The sequence below is a fragment of the Fundulus heteroclitus genome, chromosome 9 (assembly GCF_011125445.2).
Source record: "Fundulus heteroclitus isolate FHET01 chromosome 9, MU-UCD_Fhet_4.1, whole genome shotgun sequence".
Taxonomy (NCBI): Eukaryota; Metazoa; Chordata; class Actinopteri; order Cyprinodontiformes; family Fundulidae; genus Fundulus; species Fundulus heteroclitus.
In genome coordinates this window covers 3,889,734-3,905,661 of record NC_046369.1, presented here as the reverse complement: position 1 = coordinate 3,905,661, position 15,928 = coordinate 3,889,734, and the positions used below count along the sequence as shown (strand labels likewise).

Genomic DNA, 15,928 nt, shown 5'->3' with positions numbered 1-15,928 from the left:
TGAACTATCTATGTTCCAGTGAAGGAATCACCATTTCTTAAAAGGCGCATGGAAGGATTTTGGTTTAAGTCTTGTTTTTAGGGTTTTAGGGTATTTATAAAATAATACAATCTTAGTTTCTATATAAGAGTTAAAAAAACTGTTTAAGTCTTCCATTAGTCCTTCCATGTTGACATAAGGTTGTGGTGGTAATCAGAGGATTTTAGGTAAAACTACTATGTTCTTACATCCCTGCTCCTGTTGAAAAGTGCATATATCACCAGTTGAAGCCCAGGGAGATAAATGCAGAGAGTCGTTTCAGTGTTTCTCTGTCTATCTTTATTTCCCAGACGCCTTCTCAGCAGGCTGCAATGCTGGACAATGACCAGGAGGAGGTCACAGGGAGCAACCAGTGGGCTCCCTACTCGCTTGGTCGAAGGGACGTTCCACCTGAGAACCACATGAAAAAGGTAAAGGGGTCAATTAATCAGTGCATCTTTGCATTTCGCTCGGAAGTCTTTAAAACATTCCGAGTGGCAACACAGGTATGATCACATCTGATTGTAAAGTCGTCTGTGGCGCCGTGTCCCTTCTTCCCTCAGGGTGGACATTCACACAACCCCTCCCATCAGTCCCACAACACCATGATCGTCACCTCCACCACTTCGTCCTCGGCCACGGTGCCTCATCGCGTTGTTGGGCAGCAGGTTTACGATGGTATGATGAACAAAGGTGGACAATACCAGCAAGGAATGTCTCTGTCTATAGTGCCTGCAGGTGGCCCAGGGCAGTACCAAGGCAATGTTTCACAGGGTAAACAACACAGCTTCTTTTTTGTTGTGGTTTGATGTGTTATAGCTTATATTTTACGCATTTAGGGCATGTGTCTAAAACCAAGTGCTTTTAAGGGAAAACAGTGCTAAAGTATTAGTAACTTTGAACTTTTTTTTACATTCTGTCATGTTTATGAAGTATTTTGAATTTATTTAATAGTCACGTAGAAAAAAATTATTCATGGATTTTACACATTAATACAAACCCTCACCCCTGAACAGTGAAATGTGTATATGTAGTGATTCACCTCCAAACCAGAAAAAATACATAAAGATACACTGAACCAAAATATAAATGCAACACTTTTTTTTCGTGCCCATACTTAAGGGCTGAATTCAAAGATCTGAAACATTTTTTTTTCCATATACACAAAATAACCATTACTCTCAAATATTGGTCACAAATCTGTTTAAATATGTGACACTGAGCACTTCTCCTTTGCATAGATAATCCATCCCCACCTCGCAGGTGTGACATATCAAGGTGCTGATTTTGCAGCATGATTATTGCACAGTGCCACAGGCTGGCCATAAAAAAACAAAAAAAAACACTCTGAAATGTGCGTTGCTATCGCACAGTGCAATGCCACAGATGTCGCAAGTTTTGAAGGAGCGTGCAATTGGCACGCTCCCTCAAAAGTAGAGCAAGCAAAGTCTCTTGCTGTGCAAAGCTAGCTGAGACATTCCTCAAAAGACTTGGGACTGTAAATGCCTCGAAAGGCGATTCCACAAAGCTTTGACTCAGGTGGGCTGATTCCATTTAGGACCCATCCTTTTCATAATTGTATGTAATTTTATGCACACTTTTCCTTCCAATTGCTAATTACCCACTACTTTATGTTGTTCCACCAGTTAAGATATGTGCTTGAAAGTCTGTGGTTGTACATGCACAAAGTGATTTTTATTTTATTGGTTTTAAGGCTGTTGTGAGGCAGCCTTAAATCAAGGTAGGGGCCAGAACCCTCTAGGGGGGATTTCTGACTTTAAAATGTCAGATATGCTTGTTTTAATATAGCAAATTCCTGCCTTTAGTCATGGAAAACAATTTTTTTGTTGAAAATGTACAACTTTTCAACATCAGAAAGCAAATTCCTGAGTTTTTGTGGAAATCCATGGCTAATAATTTATCTACAATGGCCATAGACACATTTGTTTTCTTTCTGGAAATTACGAGAATAAAGTCGTGTTAGGCGTACAGTAATGGAGAACATTACAAGAAAACAATTGTAATATTATGAGAATAAAGTCACAATCAGTTCAAAGTCCTGAGAATAATAACAATTTGACGCTGATTAAGTATTTCTTTATTTGGGAATTCGATACCAAAGTACAACTTTACAAGCTCCTCAACATTCCTCATGTTAACACAGCTTTTTTGTAAGAGTTTTTCATAAAATGACAACTTTATCCTCGCAGTTTAATGACTTTAATCTTGTAATTTCCATACAGAAAAAAAATAGCTCACCACCCGCCAGAAGGAGCTCTGCCGCTGTTATTTTGGGGATCGCTGGCTGAGAAGTTTGGGAAGTTTGGTCTAATAAGGCATAGGAAATTTAAGTAAGAAGTCAAACTTGTCTTTGTTTTCCTCAGCCCTTCCTTCCCCCGGCCAGGCTTACCCGAGTAGCGGCCTGCCCATGGCGCTGTCATCGTCTGGAAACCAATCCCAGTACAACCCCCACACCTCCCATCAGCCCTCCCTACCTGCTACCAATCCACAGTATCACGTCAATCAGGGCATGGTGCACAGCAACCAGGCTGCCATGGCTTCCCATAACAACCCCAGGCCGCAGAGCGCTCGATGTCTGCTGCAGACTAAAGGCCAGAAAAGCACGGATGGTTTTCAAGAGCAGGTACGTCCGCTCGTCCCCCTGCCTCCCTCCGGCAGCTACGTCAGATGCTCATTGATGGACTGTGCTTGTGCCATGTGTTTGTCAAAGGATCGGAGCCAATCTGTGCTGTCTGCGGCTGGCAACACTGGCCGAGGCGCAAATATTTAGTGCCCGCCAAATTCTGTTACTGGAGTACAGGATGGTTTCAGATGACACTGTGATCTCAGCAAACGGATTTTGACGGCCGTTATCAAAGCCGTAGCGATAAACGAGCAGCTAACGCAGACGAAATGTGGAGATAATTAGGACGTCCAGGAGTCATTTAGCCATCGCAGAACCACAGTCTGTGCTGAAAGCCATCCAGAAAAAAGCCACAGAGGTGTCATTCCTAATCGGAAACATTGCACAGATGGAGATCACTGTTGCAGTTCGGAAAGGAACATGAAGTCATTTGCACCAGCCTGTACAGCGATCTGCCTCTGGGGGTTTTCGTTTCCCCCTTCCTTGCGAGAGATAGCTGCCATTATGCCAAATAGCAAAACACCGACAGCGTTATTTGTGGCTCGGCTCTTCCTGCCAGGGAGACGACGCCGACTTCGGAATAAGTGCCAAAAACGTGTTGCACGGCCCTCTTCCACGTGTTTGTTCGCTCTGTGCTTGGAAAGTAGTTGTCACAATGTATGCATTTCACTTTCAGCTTCGGCTTTGCTTGTTTTCCTCTCTCCTCTCCTGCCTAGCTGTGCGTGAGAATTGAGAAGAACCCCGGCCTTGGCTTCAGCATCTCTGGCGGCATCAGTGGCCAGGGGAACCCCTTCAAACCCTCCGATATGGTACGACCTGACCCAGCCTGTCAGCCAATCACAGCCTCTTCAGCTTTACCTCAGAGTTGCCATGGAAACTGCAGCTCGTTACCGCAGTGCTTCGTCTGTCAGTCCGCGAGGCAGATGCACACTTAGTTTGCTTAGAGTTGATATTTTTCTGTTGGAAAATAGCTTTTTGAACTGAGGTTCATGAATTGGTACTGGTGGGAAAAAATAGAGACACAAAAGAATTAACTGGACTTGCATTTATTGAAAATATAACTGATTTATTAGGTAGTTAAAGAAACTTTCAAAAGTAATATCTGAGAATGACCTATCTTTTCAGCAGACATAAGTCTGTGGTTGCTTATCTATTTAGTGAATTCACGACTGTTTGAACTGTCTTGTAACGTCACCAGACTTGCTCAGATCTTACATGATGTGCCAAACCCTTTCATCATTTTGACTTCTAAATTCGACTGAGCCTGTCATCGTCTGCACCGGGAGCCTGTTGGGGTTGGAGATCCCCCAGGCCCGCTCTACAAGGCAGTCCGTCCCAGAAACACGCCACTTTAGTCGGTCTCAAGGAGCGAACAGGCTGCGCACAAAAAAGCTCCACTTCCTATTTTTAGTTGTCTGCTCGGTTCTGGGACGCTGTGGGCGATTTTAGATGTTCAGTGCTTTGATTCAGGGAAGGAAGGTGTGAAATTTTATCCTGCGCAAATGACTGACAGAACAGCTTAAAGGATGACGAGTTCTTCCAACATTCAACTTCCACATAGTTCACGAGACAAATGCTGAAGTTTGACTGTGAATGGAGAAAGAAAACTGACAGTTTGTCATTTAACTTTTATTTTAAGATTATAGGTTAGTTGCTGACTTGAGCAGTTATTTTATGGTCCCTAATTTACTTGAATCCATAAAGGTTCCCGTGAGCTGCATTTTGCCCATTATTAATGCTGTGATAAGGAGGCGGCAGATGGAGTCTCTGCAGATGATTTTTTGAGGGGCAGGGTTCTGTGAAACTCTTATCACGTAATAATACAACGCTTACATCATGTACACTCTGTAAAACCTGACTATATATATATATATATATATATATATATATATATAGCAAAAATTTAAAAAGTGTTTTAGTTCCTTTTTAATATGATACCCCCAAATAATGCAGTGCAACCAATTGCTTTAAAGGTTGCCTGATTAATCAGTAGAGTACATCTATGTGGCATTTAATCTCTGTGTGTAAATCTAGCTGTTCTGAGAAGGTCTTGGAGGTTTGTTTGAGAACATTGGCAAACACACTTCATCGTAAAGACCAAGGAACACAGCAGACAATTTGTGGATAAGGATGTGGAGTAGTTTAAAGTAGGGTTAGGTTATTTTCAAAAATACCACAAGCTTTGGAAACATCACAGAGCACTATGTAATCCAAGATGTTAAAATGGAGAGTATGACACAGCTCCAACCCTACATGACTTTCCACCTAAAATGGCTCAACAACCACGGCATTGGTCAGAGCAGCAGCCAACATGCTTAAGGTATTTCTTGATGTGCAAGGATCAACACCTCTGCTGGGAGGATCTGTGTACAGGAAACCGACTAGATTTACACTCTGTAAAACCTGACTTTATGGAAGAGTGGTGTCAAGAAAACAATGCAAGGCCATAAGAACCCCAATATAAAGTATTGCCACTAGCCACCTTGGTCACAAAGACCAAAGTTGAACGTTTTGGGCGGCAACGTGGTTCCAACGGCTGAAAGTGCACATCAACCAGAGAACACCATCCCCATGATGAAACAGGGTGGTAGCCACATCATTCTGTGGGAATTATTTTCTTTGGAAGAGGTTATTGGTATATTTTGAATTATATTAAAGTGATGGAACTTCTTACCTGGGAATCTGTGGCAATGTTTTCAAATAAAAAGCTAAACATGCACATTTATGCTGAACATGGTTAAAGTGCTTTGCATAGAAGAATGGGCGCAAATCAAATTTTCTAAATGTGCCACAACGGTAGATATGAATATATCCCAAAAGACTGCTGATCTGTAATTGCAGAAAAAGGTTCATTTATTGGCTCAGAGGGGTTGAATTCAAATCCACACCACACTTTGTGGAATATTTTTGAAAACCATCCATTTCCTTATTCTTCACAGTGCTCTACACAATCACAAAAACAACTCAATAAACCCATTAAAGTGAATATTTTTGTAAGGGGCTAAATGTAACTGCTAACCTTAGTGTGGAGACGGATACCTTTCAGATGAATTAAGATAAGATGAGAAATTATTTTATTGTCCCACATTGGGGAAATTCAGGTGTGACAGTGGCTAAGACGCAAACTGAATCACACACAATAATTAGTAATGAAAAAACAAAACAAGTTAATCATCTAAAGCTAGCTCTATAGACGCACAAATAATAAAAAGTAAATACCACAGTAAATCTTGCACAGTTATTGATAATATGGGATACTCAGGTAAAAATAAAGATGAAGTATTGAAGTTTAACAGTGAAAAAGAAAACTCCAGCCTATTTACAGAACTTGAGATAGTATGATATACAATATGCATGATATTACAGCAGCACCTTGACGTAGCTAAAGGCGTGTGTTTCTTAGTATCTGTGTAAAATCTAAGAGTAAAGCTGTAAAGGGCTTTCCAAATAGGAACACTGGGGGTTCCAAAACAACATCTGTTGTTGTTGATGAGCCAGACAATAATGTCAGCAATTATGTTGCTATTCTTTCACCAAGGTCTGACTCCTTTCATTCATCCACACACAACAGAGACCTTTGCAAACGGCGCATCTCATCTAGGAGAACACGACTAGATTTAGCACTACAACTAAATGGAGCATTAGTTTAAATAGTTAAACAATAATTCAATATAAAAGAAGTACACATCCAAGCTAAAAAAAATCCAAGGTGACGGTTCCATTGTGTGGTAGCGCCCTCTAGTGTTCGGTTTGTTATTTGCGTTGGGTTGATGTAAATTATCTTGACAGAGTTCAAAGTAACACAAAAGTCCAGCAACACCTACATGTACCAGTTTCAATAAAATAACAACTGCCAAAAGATAAATAATATCTGTCTGTAAAAACCAGACTTTAAATTTTATGTAATTAATAATGATAATAATAAAAAAATAATATTTTTAATTCCTAGTATCCTCTCCATGCCCTAAGTCTGGTATAGACTTACTGACGGGTTCATTGATAGCCCTCTCCAGCAGTCATTATCCACTGTCTGAAAAGAAGGGACAATAATCCTCTAAGATTGACTTTAAAAGACCACCAGAGGCTCCCAAAAGCTCTGGGTCAGTTTCACGTCTGGCTAATTAGAGCTCAGAGAGAAGAAATGTCCTTCCTCTATTGACTGGATGGAGATTGGAGGCTCTGATATATTAAATTCTTAGATAAAAGCAGCTTTCTTTCTAATTTTTATCCTAAATATATTTATAAATGTTTTATTTCGCCCTCCACAGGTATTGTTACTGCTGGTAAAGATGAATAAAAAAACATTTAAAATTCCTCTATTGGGGCAGGAGTATAATTTCACACTAAAGATTTATTTTTATTTAAAAATAGACCGGCCTTATTTATTAGTTAATTAAATGCATTCTAAAGTCTATGTCTAAATAGGCTAGCTTTAACTTTTAGCAAAAGGTTACCCAATTTAAACAAACCTTAACAATTAAATGCATTGTAAAGTAAAAGATATGTCTATGAAGTTTTAATTTGTAATTCATGGTGTCCTGTGTTTCTGAAATATAAAGATGATTCTCTAAAGCAGCACACATCAACAGTAAGAGCAGCTGCCCAATAGTTTAAAATAACTGAAACTGTGACAAACAAGGCTGGACGACGTTGATCAAAGTGTCCTAAAGTCACAACCATGAACATGTTGGGTTTGCATAACTTCACTGGGACTGTAACTGGAACAGTTAACTTTGTTCAGACTAACCTTCCTGGCGACAAATAATAAAACTGCAGCTCAGTTTTACAACTAATGGTGGATCGGATGCCCACTGAATGATGGAGAGTCTGTGATACTGCGGGCCTTTTTTCTCTTCAAAACGGCAGAGGAATGCTGTTTTAGGAAGTCGTAAAAGGGCTGGACGGTATAGGGAAAAAAAAGCATATCGATAAAATAGAAATCATATTGATCGATATTGATAATTATCAACAAATTCAAAACATATATTTTAAGTGCAGCCCTGGCCGTTTTATGCGTTATTCAACTAACTTTTTACCAAAAATGCAAGTATTTAAAAAAGGAAAAAAAAGAACACCTGCTCTCTGAACTCTTTGAAGGGGGCGGAGCTTGGTGACGGAGGGTTTCCTGGGTCTGCGTTTGTGATTGGTTGGGAGGATGTAATGACTAATATTAACCTACATATGATAGGCTAGAATGCAAAAGGAAGGTAAACTGTTATTCTATTGAACTTTTTATTCACCCTTTTTTTCTATCATCGATATACAGACGTCTATCAGTCGATATATATCGTTATTGAACGTCCAGTCCTAAGTTGTATCATGGACTCTTTGATATACCAGGAGATTTTTGATAAAAATCTGGTGGCCTCTGTCAGAAAACTGAAGATGGGTAACGTTGCAAAGCATATTGAAGATGTGCCTCCATTTTCCCGATCAAGTACATTTTAAAGATACCCTGTTTGGCAGTGTGTTTCAGCCTTCTGTGCAACAGTTTTTTTTTTTACTGTGCCAAATATTTACCTGTTGTTACTAATATCACATTATCTCAGCTAATAACATATTCACGTAATATATACAGTGAGCTTTATTCAAGCAAAGACTAATTGACTCCAAACAATTATCAGTATCGTGGGGTTGTATTTTTAAGTGTCTGCACGGCAAAATCAACCCAACCTCTTCCAAGATTATGAAAGTATGTTGCTGTATGTATGAGGCTCACTGTATGATTGTCAATGTTGTCACCTGTTGCAGCTCAACACCTATTTGTGTCTATTGCTGCGTTCACCCAGTCACTGTGGTGTGCTGGATGCTGCCGCACCGTCGACACCGCATCATTTTGTTTTTTCGTTCTCCCGTGTCACTTCGTAACGGCACATTTATCTGTGTAGCTCACCAACCCGTGTTCAACATGGAAGCCGCCTGTTGAACCGTGTGGATTTATTTTTTTCTTTCTCTCTGCAGCCGCATTGTCTGACACCTCTGTGTTCAAAAACATCTTTCAGCTCTCGGTGAAAAGATGTTGGTGATTTTACAATCTCTGCCTTGGGTAATTGAGAAAAGCAACGGGGGGATGATTGCTGATATCTACTTATTTTTTGAAAGTTAGAACCCTTCCCAAACCAATTCTTCTTTCCATATACTTTAAGAATCTGTAGTTGCTTATTTACTACATACATAGATCTAGTAAATGATATACAATATTTTTACAAGAACAAAAAATCCCTAAGCTTTGAAATTGCTGAACTCTCCGTTTCTAAAAAAACAAAAAAAGCACTAGCATCATAGTGTTAGAAATAACCCTCAGCAGTACTTTTGCATTATTTTCATTATTTTTCTTAATTTTTTTTTTTTGTGTAGTTTTTTTTTTTTATATATAAATCAGGTTTGTGTGTATTGGGTTGGGTTATTGAGATGAGCATGAGAAAGGCAAAGATTCTAAACCATCGTGTCCCTGTGTTGTCCTAACGGTGTATCATTTTGACTTATAGGGTATCTTTGTTACTAGGGTACAGCATGACGGCCCCGCCACCTCCGCACTGAAGCCTGGAGACAAGATACTGCAGGTAACATCCTCCCACTCGTCATCAAACAACTACAGTCAGCAACATCCGACCTTTTCAAATAAGGAGGCAGAGTATTCAGCAGGGCATTACAGAGCGTTTTCTAACGTTTCATTCAAACGTTAGAATGAAATGTTATCGCAGCAATAATCTAACTGCAGTAAATACAGGGATTTTTTTTATTTATTTTTTTTGCAACGGTGGTCAAAGTCAACGTTATTGCTGCTGTTAAGGTTAAGCGTGCAAGACTCACGCCTCCTGCTGCTTTATATTCTGCCTCTGTCACACTACCATACAGATATCTGGCATGAGCTTCCTTCCCCTGACTGTTTCATTTTTGTTTTCGTCATTAGACAAGTCGAGGCTAAAACCTGCTTTAGTTAAAAAAAAAAAATCGCAAATATTTTTACAATTTCTGTTCCGTATTTTGGCCTAAAAGTGAGTAATAAAATCAATTGGTTGTTAAAAAAACATATTTATGTTATTTGAGTATTAAGGCAAGGCAAGGTAAATGTAGTTGTATAGCACATATCAGTGCAAGGACAACGCAAAGTGCTTTACATGATTGAGACCTAGGAAAATAAAACCAGAATAAAAGCAGGTTGGAATAAAATGTAGAAAAATATATATATAAAAAAAAAACATGGGAAAATGGAAAACAAAAGCAAATATTAAAAACAATTGGACTACAAACTTAAACTAATGCTGTTTTCTCATTGCCACATTGCCAGTTTTTTGTTATTAAGAAAACAAAAAACTTAAACTAATTATGTTTCAGTAAAACAGTTTAACTTGAACAGTCTAAAGAAATCCTAAACAAATGTCTTTTTTTTCCAACATTATATTTATTTGGTTTTCAAAAAGGAATTTCCGATAGCATAAAACAAAAAAACAAAAAACAAACACGCTCTCATATCAAATGAAACACTAAGGGCAACAAAACTATTGTCCAGCCTTCAACTTGTCTTTTCCTTGCCCATTGGGTCGTTATGAAGTGTCTTAGAACAGCACTTAATTGGAAGTACAGAGTGTATGAGAAAAGAAAGAGAGAAAGAGAGAGAGAGAGAGAGAGAGAGAAAGAGAGAGAGAGAGAGAGAGAGAGAGAGAGAGAGAGAGAGAGAGAGAGAGAGAGAGAGAAAAAATACAATAAAGATAAAGGGGAAACCCCAGACAACAACAACCAAAACAACAAAGGTTTCTCTATTTTATCAAGGGTAAGCCCAAATTATTCCACTTTTGTATATGGTTAAAAAAATACAAAATTTAATGTATAATTCACACAGAATCAAAAAGTCCAGTATCCAAAAAAAGCAGATTATTTAGCATAGGATACTGCAGAGGATCACTAGGAAATATGCCTCATCTACCTCACTTCCCTCACCCCTCAGATCCACAATCTTTAAATATTCCATAAAAGGGCCCCAAATGTTTTGAAACAGTGATAGTTTCCCCTCCATAATGTAAGTAATCTTTTCCATAGGCAAAGTTATGGAGATTTCATTAATCCAGTTAATACATTTTGATTTACTGGTACTCTTCCATGAGAGTGCTATGACCATGGCAGTGATTATTGTTCTGGACATATGTCTATGAGGATATAGACATAAATGAACAGTTTTGGGTCGAGAGCTATTGTTAAACCCAGAATAGCCTCCAATGCTTGTTTAATCTCCCTCCAGAACAAATGTGTTTTTAATCTTGATTTAAAGGAACTCTGGAAGTTTGTTCCAGATAAGTGGAGCATAGGGACTAAATGCTGCTTCTCCATGTCTGGTTCTGGTTCTGGTTCTGGTTCTGATTCTGCAGAGTAGGCTGGAGCCAGAAGACCTTAGTGGTCTGGAGGGTTGATGCACTGATAACAAGTCTGTGATGTATTTAGGTGCTAAGCCATTCAGGGATTTATAGACTAACAGAAGGATTATTCTCTGAAATACAGGGAGCCAGTGGAAGGACTTTAGAACTGGGGTGATGTTCTCTACTTTCTTAGTCTTAGTGAGGACGCGGGCAGCAGCGTTTTGAATCTGCTACAGCTGTCTGATCCACTTTTTAGGCAGACCTGCGAAAACACAGCTGCACTAATCAATTCTACTAAAGATAAACGTATGGCTTAGTTTTTTCAAGATCCTGCTGAGATATTAGTCCTTTAATCCTGGAAAATTTCTTCAGGTGATAGAAGGCCCACTTTGTAATTGTCTTAAAGTAAGTTGTTTCTGCTAAATAAATATCTAGGGCAATAATTTGCTTTTGTTTTTCTTTCTGGTGTTGTTTATATCAGTAGATGAACAATAGCGGGAGAGCAGAACAGATAAAACAATTATCTTTTACGTATTTTACAAGACAAGTACTAGACCCGTGCTATTTAGGTGGATTCTGCTAACTAAAGGGATGTTTCCCTAAACGCTGTTGTGAAAATCAGTGAGAATTTAAAATAAGATAGTTGGGTATATGATACCAAACTATATTAAAATTTTATCCCCATCAGTGACCCTATAATTTGGGTTACAATTTTGGGTTTTAATTTTGGGTAAATTTTTTCTAAAGCTATATTTGAGCCGACATATCCCTCTCAGGGATTTATAGAAGTATTATAAATCAGAAGTATTTTAAAGTCTATTCTCTGAGATCCAGGGAGCCAGTGGAAGGACTTTAGAACTGGGGTGATGTTCTCAACTTTCTTAGTCTTAGTGAGGACACGGGCAGCAGCGTTCTGGATCTGCTGCAGCTGTCTGATCCACTTTTTAGGCAGACCTGTGAAAACACCGTTGCAGTAATCAGTTCTACCAAAGATAAACGCATGGATTAGTTTTTCCAGATCCTGCCTAGACATCAGTCCTTTAATCCTGAAAATGTCGGCCTTCTATCAGGTGACAGAAGGTCGAACATGTAATTGTCTTTATGTGTCTCTGAAGGTTAAGGTCTGAGTCCATCATGACACCGAGATTTGGGCTCTGATCTGTGGTTTCTAGCTATAGTATCTAAGGCTGTGTACTAACTCTTGATCCTTTGGCTCCTTTGTACCAAAATTATTACTTTAGTTTTGTTTTTATCCAGCTGAAGACAATTATGACACATCCATGCATTAATCTGCTAACTAAAGGGATGTATTGCCAAACTGTGTCCCAAAAACAAGTGGGAATTTTAAATTAGATAATCAGGTATACGATACCAAACTATATTTAAATTTCATCCCCACCAGAGCCACCTATAAATTGGGTTACTTTGTCAATAGTTTCTAAAGCTATATTAGAGCCGACATATCGCTCTCCTGCTGCTGGTGTTTTAGTGCAGGGTAGTTTGTTTCAATGATTGCTGCCTGGGCACATCAACACACATTGCTCAGAACAGATTAAATAAAGAGTAAAAGTAACTCCGACATCCAATAACACAAGTTAACCTACTTGTACTTTCTCGCTGCCAGCTTGACTTTTAACAGGGTTAATCCATGCAGTGCTGCTGCTTTAGTTTCCATCCCATATCTGACGGGGCATTTTACGCCCCAAAATATTTCCAAACAGACATAAGGAAACGTGGGAAATCCTCCTCTTAGCCAGCTGAATGGCAGTGTGCAGCAACAAGTGGCGTAGGGCGATTGCTGTCCTTCTCTACTTTTTAAACAACTGGAGAACTTTTTTTTCCTCTGGGTCTTTTTAAAATATATATTTTTTTTAAATACAAATCTTTTAAAACCTTTGTATAACTGGATGCTGGTAACCGTCATGTCTAGTTACAGCATAGGTTAAAAAGGCTAAATCGTCTACTATTCTAATACCGGGATATTTTCTCACGAAGAAAACTTATGTAGCTACTACAAACATCAGTAATCACCGAACACAAACCAGGACAAGTAAAAACTGTCATTCCTGGTCATTTGTAAATATTCCTCATAGAGAATAAAGCCTGTGTGGGGAATCAAGATAGGACGTGAGATCTTCACAGTGTGAGATTTCTCTACACTCATTGATAATCTCTTATGTTTTCCTCCTCTCTCTGTTGTCCTTCATCTTCACTCCAAAAGATGTACATTTTAGCCGGATGAACTCATCTGAAAACCCTTTTTTGTCTTTACCCCTTCTCTTTCTACAGCATGACTGTGTAGCTCCTCCTCTTCTCTCTCTTTTCCCCCAACAGTGATGTGTTACTGAGATAATGATGGCAGTGACCCTCCATCCTCCCACAAACACTCACACATTGACATGTGTATGGAACATCTGCCCAACACATACCTCTATACACACATGTTGGCACACACACATGCTGTTGACCGTGCTGCGTGTTTGCCTTGCAGGCTAACGGACATAGTTTTTTACACATGGAGCACGAGACAGCCGTCTCTCTGCTGAAGAGTTTCCCTCGGACTGTGGACTTGGTGGTCCTGAGAGACAGCAGCACGCGATAGAAATAGTTTTATAATAAACAAATCCACTTCCCCATCTCTGCTCATCTCCATACAACTCTACCCCACCTGCCCTCTGCTGGAGGCTTGTGGAGCTGACACATGAGCCGTCTATTTCTTCTTCTTCTTCTTCTTTTTTTTTCTTTTTGTAACCTTTATAAAGGAACACACAGACATCTATTTGCCTATTGCTGGACCAAAGGCAAATACTAGTGCCAAACGTACCATGGGAAACATATCTTCTCTTCTGTCTGCCAGAGGTCAGGGACCTGATCGACGGATGGACAGAGCAGGAGAGGACGCGACACTTTTGAGTTCCTTCAGGGCTGCTGCAGTTTGGATATTGCGGTTGGTTTGTGAATGAGGCAGTAATCTCATCGGCCAATCAGATTCTAACTTTTTTTTTGTTGCCAAGTCAGCTTGGAGGTATTTTTTTTTATTGTCGTTGCTTTTCTTCCTTTTTTTTTTTTCTTGCTATCATTACCTATCGGTTAAATGAATGTGTAGCATCTTGTTTATTGCCATGCTGTTAATTGTTACGGGTTTTACATGCTTCTAACCCTCTCCCATTATTGATTTTTTTTTTATTTGATTTACTTTATTTATTTATTTTATGCGTTATGTTTTTTTCCTCACACATTGTGTTCTGCCAGTTATTTTTTGCCTCCAATGTACAGATAACTTTCTGCCTTTTTTGTACATATATAAAGATTTTGGCTTTCCTGAGCTGCACTTTCAGTTGGGCCCGGACTGAGAGCTCTAAAGGTTTAAGATTAATATAACTGTTGATAAACTATATTCTGATTTTTTTTTTCCTGCGATTGTACAGGAATCATTTCTCTGAATGATTTTTTTTTTTCTAAAGTACGCCACTATTTTAACTGTAAAGAAAAACCTTTTCATAAAACATCATCGCGGATAGCTTTTATGTTTGGAAAGTTTCGCTTGCACAGCTGTGTTGAAAAGAGCTAAAGCAATACTTCTGAGGCTCAGTCCAATGAGCTTTTGCAGCTGAGCCAACCTTGTCCTCTAGTGCCATCTACTGTACAAGTCATGCTAATGTTTACACTCACACTGCCATTCACTTGGACTAATAGGGATACACACAAAAAAAAAAACCCTATGCCACCCCCCCCTCTCCGCATCCCCACACCCCCACAGTACATTTGCACGCCCTGTGCACTGCTGCAATATGGCGCCCAATTTGTATCTTAGCCTGATCACAGAAGACAAATTCGTATTCCTCGACTTAACAGCAGTGATAATACAGTATCTGTGCCATTGTTTGAAGCTCTTCTTCTTCCATTTCCAGTACAACGCCCGGTCTTTGTTTTTTGTTTTTCTTTTTCATTTGAATTGGATTCCAACGTCTAGATAATTGTAGTTGCTGATGCTCTGTGCTGATCCTCTACCACATGACTCTTCTGTTTACACGGGTTAGAAACGCCAGACGTGCACGTTGTCGTGACTTGGACCGGACTTGCTCAGCTTTATGGAACTGACGGGACAAAATTCACACTGCTCTGATCTGTGTCTCGAAGGGTTTGTAGTTACAGTGCCTTGAAAAAAAAATATTCCTACCCCTTAAATGGTTTCACGTGTTGTGTTACAACCACAAACTTCCTGGTATCCTAATAGGATTTTATGTCACAGAAAATACTGTGTAAAACACTCTGTTGACTCTTTGTTTACCACAACTAAAGCTGCAAATCTGTTGGAATACGTCTGGACTACTACTTTTCTTTTTGCTGTGCTTTGCACAATAGCCTAAGCTCAGTCAGATTGCACAGAGAACATTTTTATTATGTCTTCCCACAGATTTGCAATTTGATTTCGCTCTGCAGTAGACTTTGAGCGGGCCAGCATGTTCTGATCAAAAACTATCTCCCTGCAGCCCTGGGTGTAGGTTTGGGGTTCTGGTCCTGTTGGAAGGTGAACCTGCGTCCCAGTCTCAAGTCCTTTGCAGCCCCTCCAAGGTTTTCTTCATCGACTGTCTTACATCTGCATGCTCCGTCCCTCTTTCAGAAACCCCTCACCTGCTTCCCTGTCTCTTATTAAGATCAGCATAGCTAGGGCAGGATGCTGCTACCGCCATGTTTTATGGTGGGCACGATGTGCTCTGGTGATTTTTAGTCTTCTGAAACACAGTTTTGTGCATGTGAGGCAGTTTCGGTCTTACTAGTGAGAGCATCTTCTACCTTGTGTAGAAGATCTTATGGGTTTATTTGAACAGTCCCTTTCTTGTTTCCAATTATTTTATAAAGGACAGATTTGTAAAGTGATGATAGAATTAATAAACCTGGGATATTATTA

The 15,928-nt window shown here is 39.4% G+C and overlaps 1 protein-coding gene across 13 annotated transcripts in view; it reads left to right on the top strand.

Annotated features, from left to right (window-relative positions):
• Window positions 1-13,969, top strand: part of lrrc7 (leucine rich repeat containing 7) — a 130,376-nt gene extending 116,407 nt beyond the window's left edge. For 8 of the 13 annotated variants that reach the window (XM_036140867.1, XM_021324325.2, XM_021324319.2 and 5 more), the window contains 6 exons: window positions 330-449; window positions 582-792; window positions 2,403-2,662; window positions 3,379-3,471; window positions 9,151-9,225; window positions 13,508-13,969. In XM_036140867.1, coding sequence (XP_035996760.1) covers window positions 330-449; window positions 582-792; window positions 2,403-2,662; window positions 3,379-3,471; window positions 9,151-9,225; window positions 13,508-13,618 — 870 coding nt within the window. In that variant the 3' untranslated portion in view covers window positions 13,619-13,969. Of the gene's footprint in view, window positions 1-329; window positions 450-581; window positions 793-2,402; window positions 2,663-3,378; window positions 3,472-9,150; window positions 9,226-13,305 lie in introns of all 13 variants that reach the window. The other 5 variants (XM_036140875.1, XM_036140873.1, XM_036140871.1 and 2 more) reach the window with 5 other exon arrangements.
• The last annotated feature ends 1,959 nt before the right edge of the window (window positions 13,970-15,928 follow it).